At 43.6% G+C, this 17,923-nt stretch overlaps 1 protein-coding gene across 2 annotated transcripts in view; it reads left to right on the forward strand.

Annotated features, from left to right (window-relative positions):
• Nucleotides 1–11,158: 11,158 nt before the first annotated feature.
• Nucleotides 11,159–17,923, forward strand: part of PTBP1 (polypyrimidine tract binding protein 1) — a 31,378-nt gene continuing 24,613 nt past the window's right edge. Inside the window, exons 1-2 of one of the 2 annotated variants that reach the window (XM_056337364.1) lie at nucleotides 11,159–11,310; nucleotides 15,540–15,570. In XM_056337364.1, the coding sequence (XP_056193339.1) occupies nucleotides 11,303–11,310; nucleotides 15,540–15,570 (39 nt within the window). In that variant the 5' untranslated portion in view covers nucleotides 11,159–11,302. The remainder of the gene's footprint in view (nucleotides 11,311–15,539; nucleotides 15,571–17,923) is intronic. The other variant, XM_056337365.1, reaches the window with a different exon arrangement.

Genomic DNA, 17,923 nt, shown 5'->3' on the forward strand with positions numbered 1-17,923 from the left:
AGAGAAGGTATTAATTATTTAGAAAAGTGATCTTAAAGCAACCTGAAGATCCCTTGCGTGGGATGGAAGCAATAAGCAAAAAGTTCTCTGCCCTGACAGCTGGGTCTGCACTCAGTTTTTATAGGTTCTGAATGGCATGCTCAAGGCTGTAGCTGGGATTGGCAGTATCTGGAGAGGCACCAGTATGAGGCCAGTGGCTCCCAGTTTCTGTCACCCACTCCTTGAGCGCTGTATTCAGCAGGAGCTGAGAGCCTCGCAGATGAAAAATACCACAGATGGATGGCATCTTGCCTCTTGGAGAGGCAGCAAAACCCAGCATTGGCACACCTAGCTGCTAATTTGGAAAAGAAAAATACACTCTGGCATAGCATTCGTAAGAGGTTGCCAACCCTTGTCCTACAGCAGAGATAACACACTTTCCAAAGTGTGAGCAAGAGCAAACAACTAAGCCCACTCTACAGATTCAAGCAAAACTTGAGCCAGTGGGTGGGTTTGGATCTGGAGTTCTCGGCTGAAATTGCCCTGAGTGCACAAAAGGCACTTCTGAAAATACACTTTGGAAACTTTCTCCAAGGCTGCACCACAAATCCAGCTGTCTCTTGCTGGATCCTCCAGCAGAAGGTCTCAGATCACTGAGGCATCAGTGAACGCTGCTTAGAAAATCACCTAGGCTGCTGGCTCTCCAAAGCTGAAATGGGTACCTCAAAATAGCTGCCTGTGCACAGCCAAGCTGTCTGGAACGCAGAACAGTTCTGGCTGTTAGACGACTGGGTCACAGCCATAGCCCTGCTGCCCTGTTTACATAAAATCCTTTTTGTTCCTTTGGTGACCGCATGTGTACTTAAGACAAAACTTAAGAGGGAAGAATCTTGCTAGCTGACTTCTAGTTGTTGCAGAAGTAACTAGTCAACTCACAGTATGAAACTAAGTATTTTCTCAATAAATGAAGTATTGGTTGTGGGGCTTTTTTTGAGCCCTGGCCTTAAAGCAAAAAAATTTAGCTGAAGATGCCTCTCTGAATTAAACTTAGCACTGTAGGAAGACTGTTTCAGTTCATGAAAATCATCCTGTTGGCTTTAGGTGCTTGCAGTACATGAATAGGAGAGAGTCGGTCAGCAGCAGATCTCCAACATTTTTAAGATGTGCCACCGGTTCTTTCCTTTCTAACTAGCCCCATCGTGGGGAGTCACTGTTGCATGATGGCGATACCGTTTTTACCAAAACCGTGTTTAGAAAATGTGCAGTGTGTGTGCAGACCAGGTAGCTGTGCATAAAACCGACAGTTCTGCCAACAAGGAGTCTTTTGTGCCTCTGTGTTTTGGCACACCTGTTAAGGCCCAGTGGCTGCCATAAAACACCCCTCGTGTGGTGCTCTCTGTCATCACCCTCTGCATTCACCGCCCTAGCATCTGAGCATCTTACCAAATTAAATATTAAACATTCTAGAGGATATTGTATTTCTTTTGTTCCTTTGGCAACTGAGATCTCAAGCGCTCTCAGTTCTCCCCGAGTTCACATTTTGCAGGTTCATGTCTTAATGTTCTTTTAATGCTTAATTTAATACTCTGTGGAGTTCCTACTACATGCTCATGTCTGTTACACAGAAAATCTGCTGTACAATCCACTAGATGAGGAGACAGCTATTTCATGAGTGGACATTTCTCAACAGCATCCAGACCAGAACCCACAAAGACAAGCAGTGCTGTGGGGATGAGGTGGCTGGGCTGCCTGGCAGTGGCTGGTGGGATGGGGAGTCATATTTATTCTTGGCACCAAGGGTCACACCAAACCCTGCCACTGATGACAGTGACAGCTCCTTACGTTAGCTGAGGGGAACACTCACTTTCAGAGGCCAGCTGTAACTATATAAATAATATTTAAAAGTGGTTAGTGTCTGTATTAAAACGTCAGTTCTAGGATACTGGATATAGGCCCCTGTTTCTTTTCATACACTTCCATCTAGCTTGATCAAGTAAGAGCAACTCTGTTTTTAAGTCTGAAATCAGAACGTGAGGTTTCTTAACATTTTCACCATCTAAAACATAAACAAATCTTCACAAAAGCAAAAGCCCCTTAGCTTTGGGAGCAAGGCTTCCCTGCACTGTTTCCATTGCATAACATCCTTCAGGAACATATGGGCCAGCAAATAGAAGACGTCCGCTGCATAATTATGGCACTGACAAACCAATTGAACCTCAGCAGCTGCCGCTGGGGAGATTTCATTCATTCCCAGTATTGCCTTTTAAACTTAAGTGGCACTGGAACAAACACATCTTTGATCCAAGTAGGAAATCATTTGGAGCTTTGTGTTTAATAGAGCTGAAGCCCTGGGAAAATGATGTCTTTATTAGCCTGTATGACAATGCGGGCCTCATGGCAGGCGCACAGAGGTTTGGTGTGTCAGTCCTCTTACTTTTTCAGACGTATTTGGACATATTTGTTCTTGAATCAATGTGGAAGCAAGGACTTGAATTCAGCTGCACTGCTGAAGCGCCTATAAACTGCATGCATGACATCAAAAAGAAGTATTCGGGAAGGGGGAGAGGGAGCACAGTTTTGCCAATTCCAAAACAGAGTCGCTACGCCTCTGCATTTCTGTCCTTGTGCTACTTTGTGCCATTTTGGGGTCACTTGTTTCTCCCTTATCTCCAGCGGAATTACTGCACTAATTTGAGTTGCATACTCAAACACAGAGGAATGTACGTGGCCAATACTGTGCTATATACACGTACATACTTCTGTATGTCTCTGTGTGCGCACATCCTTTAGATTACAGGACACCTCTTCAAATGTTTCTGAAATTTCTACCAGTACACTTGCTGATATAATGTTATGAAGAATACTTAAAAAAAAGCCATGTGAAGAATCCATTCAGGATACTCCAGGCATGCATATTATTACCTGCAAGATTAGAATAAATCCTGCTCTGAATGGATGCCTAGTGAGGAGGAGGTAGTGGTATGTTGCCAGCTGCATGCTCAGTGTGAGGTTTTTCTCTCCTGCTATATATTAGTTGTGATGATTCTGGATGAGCTAATCAGTGCAAAGCCTAATTATAATTTTGTTCCTCTTCCTGAATATAGCAATATCTATTTAGACCTGAGTACATACCTGGGCATGTTACAGGGATGTTCTTAAAGGACATCAGCCCTTCATTGTGCATCACAGTAAAGAAGAAAAAGATTGACAACTTATACTGAGATAGAAGTAAACTTATCTTTGCAAACTTTGCAACAGTGAGCTTACTAAGAAAGCAGGAAGAGCCATAAAATATTCAGCAATGATTCATGGAAAGTAGTCACTAAAAATTCCTAATTCATTCATTTGCAGCAGTTCACTGACTTTGGCCTGGCAATATAGCTAAAGAAGCTGTCTGTGTTTTCTTCCTGTGTTTTCTTCCTAAAAAGTCAGCATTGGGACTATATTCTAAAATATCATCTTGCTGTTGTTTTCTTTTAAAGTATTCTCCTGGATCCTTCAGAAACTACTTAAATGCTTAGTTTCTTAGAAGGTTGCTTTAGAAATGCAAGTAAGACAGTTCCCAACAAAACCACTTTATCTTATTCACTGGTGAAGGTAATTGTAAACATTATCAATCTAAATATTATTCTTAGTTACAAACAATTATATCAACTGAGAAACAGGAGCTGGCTCGCACCCAGCAAAAATCCAATGTGCTTACAGTAAGAGAGCGAGCAGCGTGCAGACAAACACACCTAACACCTAACGGAGAATTTCTAGATGCTCTGCATGTGTATATCTATCTCTTTTAGGGCCCCTTTTTTTCATTTAAATGAACTGTGCACAGACTGAAATTCTCCTGTCTGGAGTCATCTGGCATCTGTATAATATCCATTTAAATGGCAGATGCAATGGGAGGCAACCTGAGGACAGAGAACATAGGTGGTGAGCTAGCATTTCAGGGAACAATACCTCAGCCTGGCAGGTGAGTGATGGAGAAGCTTTAGAAATAATGCATGAGCTTCAGGCTCTCCTCCACAGCAGTCTCTTGCGGTGCTGCTCACCTGGTAGCTGCCGTTTCATTTACCATTGCTCTCTTACGATGTCAGCTGCGCTGCTGGAAGTATCAGTATAACACAGCAACCCGATCAGAGACTTGGGAAAACCAGGTTACTGGTATGCTTTTTTGGGAGAAACAGGGATGAGGGCTTTCTGTTTCTGTGAGCTACGCAGAGCCTTCAAGGTTCCAGCGTGAGTGAGACCTCTCTGAAAACCTGCTGCTGAGCCATCACGACCCCCCAAAGTAATTTATCAGGAAACTGGCACCATCATAGAGGGTAATAAAATAAAATCATTGTAAGGAAATGAAAGAGCATTCCAGTCCATTTCGGTTTGTAGCATGGTAAAGCAACTGAACTGCACTAATCTTTCATTGCAAAAAAATGCCCCTGACTATAGAAAAAAGAAATGCAGAACTGCAGCTAAAGGACAGAACAGAAATTATGTTTATTTCCCTGCCCTAGGACAGCATGGGGAGATGTGCTTGTAGGGATGGTTGTTTGTATAAATAAATGTTCATTCTTGGCAGTGGAATGCAAACTATGCTGAAGGGCTGGAAACAGACCACTTTGTAAAGCTGAGGCCAGAGTAAGGGAAAGACTAAGCGAGGTTGTGGGGAGGAAATTCACATTCATTTTTAGCAACTTGGAGAGTTTCTCAAGCGTGTTTGACATTTTTAATTATGCTGATGTAGAGCCTATTCCAAGGACAAAAAAAGTCAGGATTACAGGATAAACAATTAGGAAATTTCATACCAGCCAGCTAGAGGTAGTGTTGCCTGTGGCTCTGGAGACTTTGCTGAAACACAGAATCATCTTTCATACTTTCTAGACAGATGGAATTTGAATGTCTTGCAAAATCTTCACCTAGGTCAGGAAACTCAGATTGTGGTCTTACAATCTTTTACTAAAGGCATATTTTTTGATAGCCCACATTAGACAGGAAAGAGATTACTCTGAACTGCTGCTATTTGTCCAGGCTTTCCTGCAAGGTTTCCTGAGAGGGTAGGAAACAATCTTGCTATGTTTATATCAATTGTCTCAGAATCTGTAACTTTACAATGGAAAATAAACCTGAAATTTCTCATGGAGAGTAAGATCAGCTCTGTGGCATCAAATCATGGGAGTCATGGCCTGTTTGTCCATTTTCCATGCTCAGAACATCCTGCATCATGACTGCAGCATCTCACTTTACATGCGTACCAGTGGAAAAGAGCTCAACATGCTTGCTCACCCACCTTCCTTTCCGAAGAATTTGCAAGAAAAATGCACCTAGTTTCTGTGTCAAGGGTGATACACGTGGCATTGGAATGGCAGGAGTTTCCCATTTGTTGTTGAGCAGAAATGTTTCAGAAATATCATTCAGGAGTGGTTTCTAACACCCACCTGCCCTATGTGCCTCGCACTCCCTGCTTCCTGGGCCAATACAGGGGCTGCTGCTGGCACTCCTAGGATGAGCAGAACTCAATAGGAACTTGCATTCTCTTTGAGATAATGGAAAGTCACAGAGGAGGTATCCAGCTTTTCGGCATGAATAAATCATTAAGAGTATGAATTATTCAGTGATCATCCCTACAACATGTGCTACATTCAGACTCAAGAGGCAGTATCCCTATTGTGTGGGTTTTCTTCCCAAACATTACAGATGTATGACAGGCTAATGAATCTAAATACTCAAATGAAATGATGGGAAATAAGATTAAAAGAATAATTTACAAAATAGCAGGAAAAAGCTGCTAAAAAGGGTTGTGATACCTCAGGCTGGCATTACAGTGGCCAGAGAATCTCTTAACTCAGTGGTGGTGTTGAAGCAAGCTGTCCACAACAGTTAGAATCATAATGTGAAGTATGAATAACTAGTGGCTCAGGAAATTGGAAACACAGGTTGGAGGAAAGAGCTGGAATCACAGGCCCAGAATCAACACACAAACTGACCCAGTCTTCTAGTAACCTGTGTCAACACAAAAAAACCCCAAACAATATGGGTATTACCTGCATTTCCCAAATGCCAGTATGTAATCTTGGCAGCACTTGTTAGATAATTCAAAATTTCTGGGCTTAGATAAGTGTTGTAAGATCAGTATCTTTGCCCTATGGTGCTTTTTAAACATTCCATTTATTATGAGCTGAAATGGGGTGAGTTAAGAGTAGAACTGGGTTATAATGACTGGAAGGATGGCACTGATAATTCTGTATCACTATAATTATTTTAATTCCACAGCCCAAAATCACAGAGCCTATGGCCCAGGTAAGCAGGGGCAAGCCATGATCCCTAAGCAACACATGCCAAAAGTTTATCTTAGAAGGCTGAAGCAAAGAGTTGCAGTTCTGCTGTAAATTGTAGGGGGTATAATCAAACCATAGATTAATCCACACCACGCCAACACAGACTGGAAGAAAAAAAAAAAAAAAAGTCCTGTGTTCAATAGCCAGGAAATGGCTGGTTCATCCTTCACAGGAAATGAGTCACCCAAAACCAAAAGCATCGGCAGCCAGGAGCATGGAAGACAGGGAAGTTCTGAAACAACATGGACTGATAACAACAGAATAACCTATACAGATAAGTCTCATTTTGTCACAGATTAGAAAGAGGGAAAGAAATGTAAAATCTGAGCTCTTGTGACTATACTTAACATTTTAAGTTGATACAACTGCATGTAGATATAGTTTGTAGATATATAAAATACCTGTAGATATAGTTTGGCAGTCCTGTTAAAAGGTGAAATCAGAACGTGCAGTGGCAACACTAATAATAAAGGTTCCAAGTGCAGATATACTTGCTTGCAAAGTGCTGTTCAACTTTGTCCCTGGAAAGGAGGCTTCAAATTGCTGTGGTGGCATAGGTGTCATAAAAATCCAGCTTAGGGAGCTTGTAAACTGGCTAGAAACGCTTCTATTTAATACTTAAAGTATATTAAACTCAATTTCTTTTATCAATTACCAGTTGGTACACTGTTTGGTAATACTTTATGCTGCCAGACTCTTATGGATCAGTAGAAAAAATACTCCCCTTGCTAACTATGTATACTGCTTGTAAAACCACGTCTGCAGTTAAGAAATGAACTTTTCCCAAGCACTGAACACATAGCCAGCTCTCCAGCGATCAATAACCCCAGCTTTCTGCCTGTGCGGCTTATGACTTCTACTTGTGATACTTCTGGCCTCTCTCCCCTTCCCTTAGGTATGAGCAGAGTAAGAAGATACCTGTGCTCTCAGTAGTTTTGAGCCATGTGTGAACTCACTGGCTGATCAGGAGCCATCTGCATCTTTTTGTTAAATATTTTTTTGACTGATAAAAGCAGCAGCGAGTTTGTTCCTTCTCTGCTAGCTCTAGACTAACCATTTCCAGAGCTGTGATGTGGCATCATGAATGATGCACAAAAGAATGTTCTGGCATCCTAAGATGTTGCTAAAGCTGCAAATATTCTTTTAAACAAAACAGCCATGTTGATTGAAAGGGCTTTAAAATAAATAAAAGCAACAAAAAGAAGCAAAGGTATTTGAATAACCTCTGTCCCTCAGGTTTCTTTGGGACTATACTGGTAGCAAAGTTATATATGAAAGAGTTTCCTGGTTTAGGACCTTACAGGGTACTGCGAACAGTGGGGGAGGAGGGGAACTTGCAGGAAAACAATTGTCATTAAAAACAGTATCTGATATGCAGAGTAGTTTGGGTTCCTGAACAGAGACCATATTTTAGGAGGGCTCTTGTTTTCAAGTCACTGATAGAAATGCTGGGTGGAAGAGGAAGAAGGGGAAAAAAACTGCACCAGTTTGCAAATGAATTTACTTACGTAGAGAAGTGTCCTGTGAATGTACTCCAGGGTTCAGAGCTATTTTAAAAATACAAAGGAAAAAAGGCAGGAAAAGGGTCTTACTTGTTTCAGAGGGTTTTTCTTCCCTGCATGGTAAATTAAATTCAAAGAGACAACATAGGCAGGAAGGGCTTAAAACAGAGAAAAACCTGGGTGTGTCCCGCCAAGGCCTTTCTGGCTGAGGAGGAACCAGAGCCGGGGGAGGGTGGGACCATTTTGCTGGATTGTACAAAAGAAGCCGATTCCTATTTTTCCCTCCTCCCTCCTATTTTTTTTTTTTTTCACGTAGCCATTTTCATGTGGGTTTCTTTTTCAAAACAAACAAAAAGATACACAGAGACAGGTCCTTCTCCCTGCTGGTTTTGGTTTGGGTTGGTTGTTTTTTTGTTTTGGGTTGGTTGGGGTTTTTTTTGTATAAAGGATTATTTTGTTCTTAAAAAACATAGTCCTGTTTGGCCCAGAAAAAGAGGGTGCATTACCCAATAGTATCACTAGTAAGTTTGCTACAATAGTATCTGAAAAAATGCTGTCTAAAAATTTCTGTTAACAGGAAAATGTCTGATTAAATGTTGCATAATCAGCATTTCTCCTAGAACTATGGAAAATCTAGTGAGCTTGCATGAACCTTGAAAGAGTCTTTTAAGCTAGACCACAACTGCACAGACGAGGTCTTTGAAAAGGAGTAATTCTTTGATGGCATCCACCTGTGTTTGCTTTTCCAAAGATATCCGAAAAGCAGCTTGGGGTATCTGCCCATGAAATAAACTAACATCAATAGTCACTACAAAATCAGATATTGTCCTTACCAGTGATCTGCACCTAGCATTAATGACTTTTTTCCAAAGTCTGTGTCACCTTCACAGCACCTTTCTTTAGCATATGCTTCTTTACAAGCAGACTGAAGTATCTCATATTTAAAAATCGGAGTGATTCCATCTCCACACTATCCTGCACTATGGAGGGATTTCTTACATGCAGTATATAAACCAGGTTATTCTGAAGGGAAGATGAAGTGAAACACCTCCATGGGAAATAAAGCTTAAAACAGGCATACTTCAAGAAAGTGCATTGCGGCTTGGGAGATGGGAGTTAAATTCCTGCTCTGCTTTGATCAGATCACTTTATCTCTCTGGCTCTCAGCTCAGCAGCTCTGAAGTAGATCACATAATCCCATCATTTTCCCCTTCTTTGCCTCATCTAAGTTGTAAATCTCTTATCTGTGGCAAAAGCTGAGCCTTTCATATGCAGTACCTAGTAAAATAACTTTGGTTTCAGATGGGGCCTTTAGTGCCTGTAGCAATAGGTAAGCACATACTTTTTCTCCATTTTAAACATCACTCACTGCTTGAACAAAGGCCAAATGGCCAGGGAACCCAATAAATCAAAGATACAGAAATTCGAGCTACCAGCTCCTGGTAAGATCGAAGGTCTATGGAAGCTCTTGCAGTTGATGTTTGGTCCTGGTCACCCACACATCCAAGCACTGCCCCACTCTCTGAGAAAAAAGACATCTCTAGCTGTAGGAACCAACACAGTAATATGTGTTTGAGAGAAAATAATAGGGACAGTTTCAGTTTTATCTTTTTTTTTCCATATTTGTATGTCTACTGTATGCTTCAGAAAGAAATGAGAATATAAAACATGTCTGTACCTGTCAGTTACCTGACATTAAGCTGAAACACTGCACAAGGATAAGACTGCAAATTTAATTTGCACTGTATTTTCAAAATCTTTTTCTGAACCTTCAGATACGTACCCCTGACATGGCTGTGTTACAGCTCAGGTCAGCTTCCACCAGTGGCACTGATCTAGATTAGTGCTTTACTGTTTACCACTGACAACAGAGGCAGATGGGTAGAATTGTACAAATGTTTTCACAAAAATGTCAAAAGTGAGTGGGCTGGTGAGGTACAGGGAGCCTTTCTACAGTAAGGCCAGTATTATGTTGCCTAGAAACTCTCAAAACAGGGTTACAGCTAATGAAGCCAAGATCAATGTGGACTGGACATTTGATAGTTGATTCAATGCTACACAAGGGACTTGTAGCGAGGTCTGGGACAATTAATTCTTGTGCTGCAGTCAACAGATAGGGTTATGACAAGTGAGGCAAAGAAAATGAGTAATTGCTAGTAGAATTCCCAGTGAGCAAACACTGCCTATATTTAAACAGAGACATGCAGCATTTCAGCTATAGAAGCAAACTGCTTTATAGAATGATCTTAGTGTGGAGGAACCAGCAATGTCCAGGTGGATTGGAGGAAGATCCCAGGATCTGCTCAGCCTGCAGTGGGATCCCGGCCCTGGTGGGCCTGTTCCTGAGCTGGAACAAAGTAAACACACAAGCACCGTTTACAGCCAGACCCCTGGTTCTCCCCTTTTTTTTTAAGGGGCCTTCATCTGGTGGCATACAAAACAATCTTGACAATCATTTTGAAGACTGCCACAGAAAGTATCTAACACAATTAAGTCCACTGTAGTAGGGTTAAATTTACTATAGAGGGTCCAGCACTTGAAAAGGAAATAATCTTTTGAAATTCCCCAAAGACAGGAAATCCGTGGATTTTACATGATCTCCGCAGGAGACCTACAGGCAACATTAAGAGTATAACAAGCTTATTTAATTAACCACTGAGGTTCACCTGCCTGGAAAAAAGAGCTGTTTTGGTCAGCAACGGTGTCAGGACTGTAACCACGGAAAAATATTATTCTGATGCTTGAGCAGAGCAGGTAGGTGTTACGTCTTACCTCACAAGTTCTCTCTCTCTCCCTCACACACTGAGTAATCTTTATCCTTAAGATATTAACTGCAATTAAACAGACTTTATCCTATCTCTTAAATAAAACTTCTAGGTGATGTCTAGCGCCATTAGAAGTCCCCAGACTGCCAGTGCTAAATCACTAACCTAATTTCGGTGAGGAGCCCGCCCTCCCTTACCCGAGATGGCAACGGACGGGTGTGCGCGGCTTCCCTGCCCATAGCCAACATGGCGGCGGCGGTCGAACCGCTTCCGCAGGCCCAGCCCGCGCTGCGAGTGACAACACAATGTGCACGTTGGGGCCCTTGCCCATATTCAAGATGGCGCCTAACGCGGTTATCCCATGCCCTGCCCCCACTCAACATGGTAGATCCGTGTGGTATTTCGGCATCCTTCCCGCTCTCAAGATGGCTCCTCCCCACCGCCTCCCCTCGCCTACCGAATGGCGCCGCGCACCGGCGCTTTGCACCGCCCCGCAGCCCGCCTGCAGCCAATAGGCTTCGCGGGAGGCGCCAGGGCGCCAACCCTCGGAGGCGGGCGATCCCCGCCCCTGCTATCAAGATGACATCTCTGATAGCCAATGGGGCGTTGGCGCGGGTGAGGCGGGCCGGGCGGCGCCGCCATTTTGTGAGTCTATAACACGGAGCGGTTGGGTTCGTTCCTGCTATTCCGGCGCCTCCACTCCGTTCCCGACGGGTCTCCTCCGTGTGCAATGGACGGGTGAGTCCCCGCCGGCCCGGGCCTCGGCGCGGGCGGCACCGTGCCGGGGGCGCTGCCGGACTCTTCCCGGGGTGCGGAGGAGGGGGAGAAGGCGGCCGAGGTTCGGGACCCGCGCCGGGGGCTGGGGCGTTACCTGAGGGGGGGGCGCCAAGGGTGCGGCCGGGCCGCCCGGCGGGGGCGAGGCGGGAAGGGGAGGCGGCAGTCGCCGGCGGGGCCGGGAGCTGAGGGGGCGGGCGGGGGGTGTCTCCCGCGCGGGCCGCCCCCTCGGAGTCCCTCGCCGCGGAGCGGGGGGGAAGCGGGGACGGGGGTGGCCCCTGCTCCGCGGCCGCCGCCCCGGCGCGGCGCCTCGTGGGGACCATCCCCCGCCTCGTGTACGCGCCCCACCGGGGGGGCTCCGCCGCCGTGTGCCGGGGTGGGGGGGCCTGCCCGGGGGGGAGGCCGCCCCGTCCCCGCCGGGGCTGGGCGGGGGGAACCCCTCCCTCGCGAGGGGCCCGGCAGGCTGCGAGCGCCGCGTGGGCGTGCGGCTGCGGGGGGGGGAGCGCGGCGCGGCGCCGGGGCGGCTCGGCCCGCGGGGGACGGCACCGGGAGCCGGCGCACCTGGCGGGGGGGGGCGCAGCCGGGGCGGGCAGCTGATTCACGCCGGGGCCTTGCTGCTATTGTCTGGCGCTTTCGCAAGCGGGGGGAGGGGGGGGTTCTCGCTGGATTTTCTTTTGTGAGCAGCTTTTTCGATCAGCGCAACTTTTGCATCGGTTTGCAAAGAGCTGTAACGCTTTCGGGCACGGCGGGAGCTCGCTGCAAGTAAGGTTTCCATTGCAGTGTTACCTGAGAGCCGTAGGTAGAGCAGACCTGTTCTGCTCCCTCTTTCCATTGTCCGCTTCCAACTCCTTCGAGAAAAAAACTTTACTCCGTGACTCTTTGGCTCGTGTAATTATTCTGGAGCTCAACTTTTTATCTCGGGCAGCATTGATTTCTTTAATCACCACCTCATCAGATGTCTCGCTTCATAGGTGTTTGCTTGTAGAAACTGATAATTCATCGAAGGCAACTCGGTTAGAAATAAGGTCTCCATATTTCTTTTTAATTGCATGTTTTTGTAGCGAGCTGATTTTTGTTTCTTCTAGAGCGCAGTAGTTAAAGTATTTCTGAAGGCCTCCCAGTAAGCAGTCTGTTTTCCCAGAGCCCTTAAGTACGGGAAGCCCAAATTAGTGCCTCCTCGCTTCTTGCCTCGGAACACTAGTCTGGTGAGAATTAGGCGTAGTCACATGTCTGGTGGTTTTTTTACACACTGAAAAAGTGGCGTCTCAGCGTTGTTTTCACCTAAAATCCCGTAAAAATCCTGTCCCTTGCAATTATTTTTTAGGCTCGAAGATGCAGTGAGGTTGCTTTGCTTCTTGTAACAAGTTGCTCATCATGTTGAATGATATTAAAAACCCATCAGCATGTGAGAGAAACTGACTTTTGCCATTAGAATCTATCAGCTGTCTTCACCCTAGCTCCTAGGAAAGCTGATTTACTGTGTATGTTAAATTACTTGTTATTTGAATGTAGACATTTTAGTGTATCATATGAGTCTTAATTATATGTTATCTTTTGGAGATTGTGGCGCATGATCTGTTTACCCTGTGAAAGCTGTCTTCTGTTAAAACTTAGAAAGCTGCTTCTGAAAATAGTTTTCATTTCTGCTTAGCTGGCAGTGAGCAGTCTCCCTGGCTACAGGCTGCTTCTGTCTCCTTCTACCTAAAATGATACTTAAAGCTGTGCTTTTCAAATGATCATGTTTGAATAACTTTGTTAAAATATGCAAGGAGTTCATATGGGAAATGCTGCTTTGGAAAATGACCTAGAGGTTTTACTGGTGCCGCTTTATTCTTCCCCTTACTGCGTAGGATCTATCCCATTCCGTGTAAAAAATAACTTATGAAAGGCTTTTTGCCTGTTCTTTCAGAGTTGTTTATAAAGTTTTAATCCCCTACTTATGGTTGACATGGGATGAGAGAATGAAGCTTCAGATGATGATTTATTAAGCATGTGTGTGTGAACTGGAAGTATGTTGCATGTTTCTTGAATAAAAATTCTTAAATACTGTTGGTGCTTGTTTCTTGTATTCGTTTTATCAAATGGGTTACAGCAGTATTCCAGGAATCGATAATTCTTGGCAAATAAAACGGCCCTTCCTGTTGGGTAATTTTAAATGCTATCCCCTGTTAAGGCTACTTTATGTAAAACATTTCCTGTGTGTGAGGCCCACAGGAGGAACAGGAAGTAAGAGAAATGGCTCTGGGGTAAGTTTGAGAGTTTTAGAAACTTGGGAGATTCCCTGTTCTTATGCTTTGCTGGAAATAATGTTGGGGTTTTTTTAAGGTTATGAAAACTGCTGGGTTTATGTATTTTAAGTGAAGAAATGTGTGCTTTTATTTAGTAATTCTAATAGAATGATTATGGTTTCTTAAACTTGATATGTGCAGATGGGTTTAATTAGTTCATTACTGCTGGCCTTCAAAGTGCAGCAAAACCCATCTGTCTTGGTTGGTGACCAGACACCAGGGGATTGCGAAGCCCAGCATTCTCATACAGAGCGTTCTTTAAGTAGTTCACTTGGGTTAAAAAAAAAAAAAAGAAACTATCGCGTGGCTTCCTGGCAGCCGCCATTGGATCAGACTGTAACCCAGCTGTAAAGTGCTGGGTTATGATGACATGGCAGGTTGGTTTTGAAGAGGAAGTATGAGGAGCTGAGCTGGCTTATACTTGTGTTACGGCTTATTTGTGAAACATGAGTGACTTAATAAGATTGAGCAGCATTTCATTCCCTGAAAAGTTACGAATTGTTGCAGGAGGGTAGGGAAGGAAGTAGTAAATGCAAATTTTCTAGCATTAAATTGCTTCGTAGAATTGATCTTGAGTACTTCAGATCTCATAGCTGACTGAAGAATGCCTGCCCTGCCTTCTGATTCTTTGCCGTGTTTCCTTAAGGTTGCTGCAGGTCTGTTAGCTACTTCTGGATCCTTTACTCTTCTGAAATGATGGTCAGCTGTTTGAAAGATGGGAGTCTGAAAGAACAGGCAGTGCTGTGTATATATATGTCAGTTTAAAATTATAATTTCTGTGCAGTTTTGCATTGCTGCTTTGCAGTGGTTTGGAGTTTATAACAAAAAGATAAAATCTTCAGTGCAAGGTTATAACTCAGATCCGTAGACTGACTTGAGCACTCCCACAAAAAGGAGTAGGTATTGAACTACTCGGGAAGATCACCCAGGTACCATGTGCCAAGCTGTAGACAAAGTCATTCGCATTCCATCAGTGAAAAGTTGCTCAAAGTAGGTGTGTGTCGTGATATGTAATGGTCACTGCTGACAAGAGCTAGCACAAGCTGCTTGAGGTACAACTAACACTATTTTTCACGTTCATCGGGAAGTCTCATTTTAGGAGGTTTAAGCTCTACCATATGCACTTAACTGTGTTTTCCTTCAGATCTGTGTTAGTGAAAAACACTATTTGTTTTCCTAAGTAGAAAAAAATTGATAGAGGAACCTTGTGTACAGGCATACCCCAATCTGGGAGCTGCCTGGACCTCTTCCCTGCTCTTTCTAATTGCGCTTTGTTAGTCTGGCACTGGTCTGGCTCCAGTGGTGTTAGCATGGCTGGAGGGCTGCTGTAAGCCTGGCACCGACTCTTGGCTTGGCTGAGAAAACAGCCCAAACTCAGCGTGGTGTGTGCTGTCTGTTTCGGGTACCACTGGAGCTGTAGCATTAGTAGTCTTCGCTATTGACTTGATAATTTTGCTAGAGGTAGCCTCTTTACAGCCTAGCAGAGGTTACTTCTTTGAATAGAAGGTTGTTAAGAATTGTAGAAGTGAATATTGGTGATGGAGTTGACTTCTGATCTTTTGGTCTTGGTTTAATCAGCGGTGTGTTCAAATTGCATTGCATTCCCATGGAGAATGCTAGGCTGTGTTAACTGTGGGTTTTTTGGTCGTAGCCCCCCATGGTACCCTTGCAAAAGGAGCAAACTTTGCTGTAGGAAGTCGAAGAGCTGCAGTTTTCTAGCACTGCTGGGTCTTGGGTCTCCACCATCACAATCTAATAATTTTTCTTTGTATAAACTGTCCTTGGCTCACTTGCAAAGACAACTGTGCACTTTGACTTGCTTTTTTCTTACTACTGTAAACTATGCTGGATATTTGTGGCAAACCTATCTAACTTTTTTAATCCTTTTCTTTCTTTTTTCTACAGCATTGTCCAAGATATAACAGTTGGTACAAAGGTAGGCACTTCTCACTTTTTCTCTCTTTTTACACTGCTCAGCATCTGACCTAGTTTTAGCCTCACCAAATGTAGATCTTCAGCTTTAAAGGGTTATTTCTGGTACCATGTAAATTGGTTTTAACCAGAAGGTAATTTAGTTTTCATGTGCATTTAAAACTTTTATTATGGCTCAGCGTTTAGCTCTTGGCTTTTGGACATTGATTATCAACTGTCAGAACTTTATTGCATTTAGAAACAGCCCTTTCCCTTACTAAAATGTCAAGCCATGCATGTTATTTGTGTGCTAGACAATGCTTCTCAATGAAGAAATTGGTCCTTTTTCTTTTGAGAACTCAATTTCCTTTGTTTATGTGAATTCTTGTTCAGTTATATATCAAAAATCCTTCTGCCACAGAAAACTGAGTGTTTAGCTGTTGATTTTTATCTCTTGCAAGTACAGTAAATATGACCTTTACCCTTCTAGTCTCAGGTTTTGAAAGTGCAGACTTAGCCCTAAAACTCAAAGTGCTGACAGGAGCCTCCTTATCTGCTGTGTGTGGTAATGGGCTGTTGTGTTCACAGGATAAAAGCTCATTCCTGTGAAATGTTAAACTGGAATGTGCAGGATAGACTGGCACTCCCTCATGTACTAAAGGTTTTTCATTTTACTTCATGGACATTGTAGCTAAATGCTCTGGGATCAGGATTACAGTAAGTTCAGCCCTGCCGAGTTCTTTTTATTAGATAGTATGTGTGTGAATATTGGCCCCCGAAGTGGTAGTATGACATCTTTTTTTTTAATGACCCAGGTTGTGTGGTTATTAGCATCTTCAGTTATTAACTGAGAAAGATGGGTGTGGCAACTTCATAGGCTGGTGAAGTGATGGTGTGTGATAGGACAAATCTGAAGTAGAGCTGAGCTTGGGTAGCATGAGCTGTTAGGTCTACTTAAGCAGAGAGAGAATTTTCTGCTAGACCACAAATTGGATTTTGTGTTGGAAATACAAAATGAGATGTGACTGCTGTTAAGCATAGGCATGCTTGTTAGTGCTTCAGGGCTTCTGACAACATTAAACGCATGAAGGGGCTCGGTTTAATAGCTGTAGGGGAACGGTTATTCTAACTCTTTCTCATATGAGAATCTGAAGTTTGAATTAATCGTAGTGCCATAAGTAGTGTCTGGTTGTGGTTGAGAATGTTGTCTGCTGCAGAAGACTTTAGTTTGCCATCAGAGGAAGAGGAGGAGGAAGGGCTTGTGCCTGGACAATAAGGCTGGCTAATAATGTAGAGCCTTTATAAAAGGTAGCCTGAGTCACCCTTCAACTGCTGTAGAGCAATTTGATACAACATCTTCTAGTAAACTGATTAATCTAAGTAAAAGTCCCCTCAGTTGGCTTTAACAATGTGTAATTTTCAGCTTTAGGTTCTTGCAGCTTTAAGAAGTGGTTTTATGTAACTAAACTTGACCAGGAAATTTCTGAAACTATAATTGTAGTCCTCTCGGTGAATCTTGAAAAGCTTCAGGATGTGGTATTGCATGCATCATCACTCCCATCTGTGGGGTGACTTCAGTCTGTAGCATAGTATGGTCAGACCTCTAGAATGAGGACTGGGAGAAATCCCACCCAGGCACACAAGGTAGAACTGTGACCACAGTTATGCAGGTTGTGGGGTGGGGAGTGGTGAGACAAAAGTGTGCATCAAAATGAGGTTTCTTGTCAGGTCAGACAAGGCAGGTTTTGAGAAAGTTGAAACAAAATTTTAAGAGTGGCAGAAGGAAAGGAAAGCTGAATCATCTTGATAAAGGTAAGTTTTAAAATTACTTTTGACATAGCAATGTTATCTGCTTATGTTTAAATAAGTCATTGAATATAGCAGTGCAGATCATGTAATAGAATCACATTCTTGAATGTTATGGTATAACATGTTACACATGTCACGGATTTGCTTAGGTAAGTCAGAACCATGTTGGTGCACAGCTAGGAACAAAACAAAGGCTTCTTGTATGCCTGCATCCTCTGCATGGCTGTGTGCAGGTCAGCTATGTCCAGACAGCTTCCCCATACTCTGCTTGCTTGTACTACTCAAAATCATCTGACTGCAGGACTCTTGCACAGAGAGGGGTACAGGCACCTCTGTTTCAAAAAGCTGTGTAACCAAATCGTGTATCAATTGCCTCTTAAAAATACTTAACCTCTGTGGTAAGTGTAAGACCTCATTGGCTACGGCTCTTCGGAAATTTTGCTGTTGCTTTTGTCTGTTGTTTCCGCTTCAATCTACCCTCCTTTTGGTTTGTCAGTATGTAATTTGAAGGGACAGCAAAAGGTTTCTGTCAGTGTTGCCTTTGCTGAAGTAACTACAGCGATAGAGCT

Source organism: Falco biarmicus, chromosome 4 (assembly GCF_023638135.1).
Source record: "Falco biarmicus isolate bFalBia1 chromosome 4, bFalBia1.pri, whole genome shotgun sequence".
Classification (NCBI taxonomy): domain Eukaryota; kingdom Metazoa; phylum Chordata; class Aves; order Falconiformes; family Falconidae; genus Falco; species Falco biarmicus.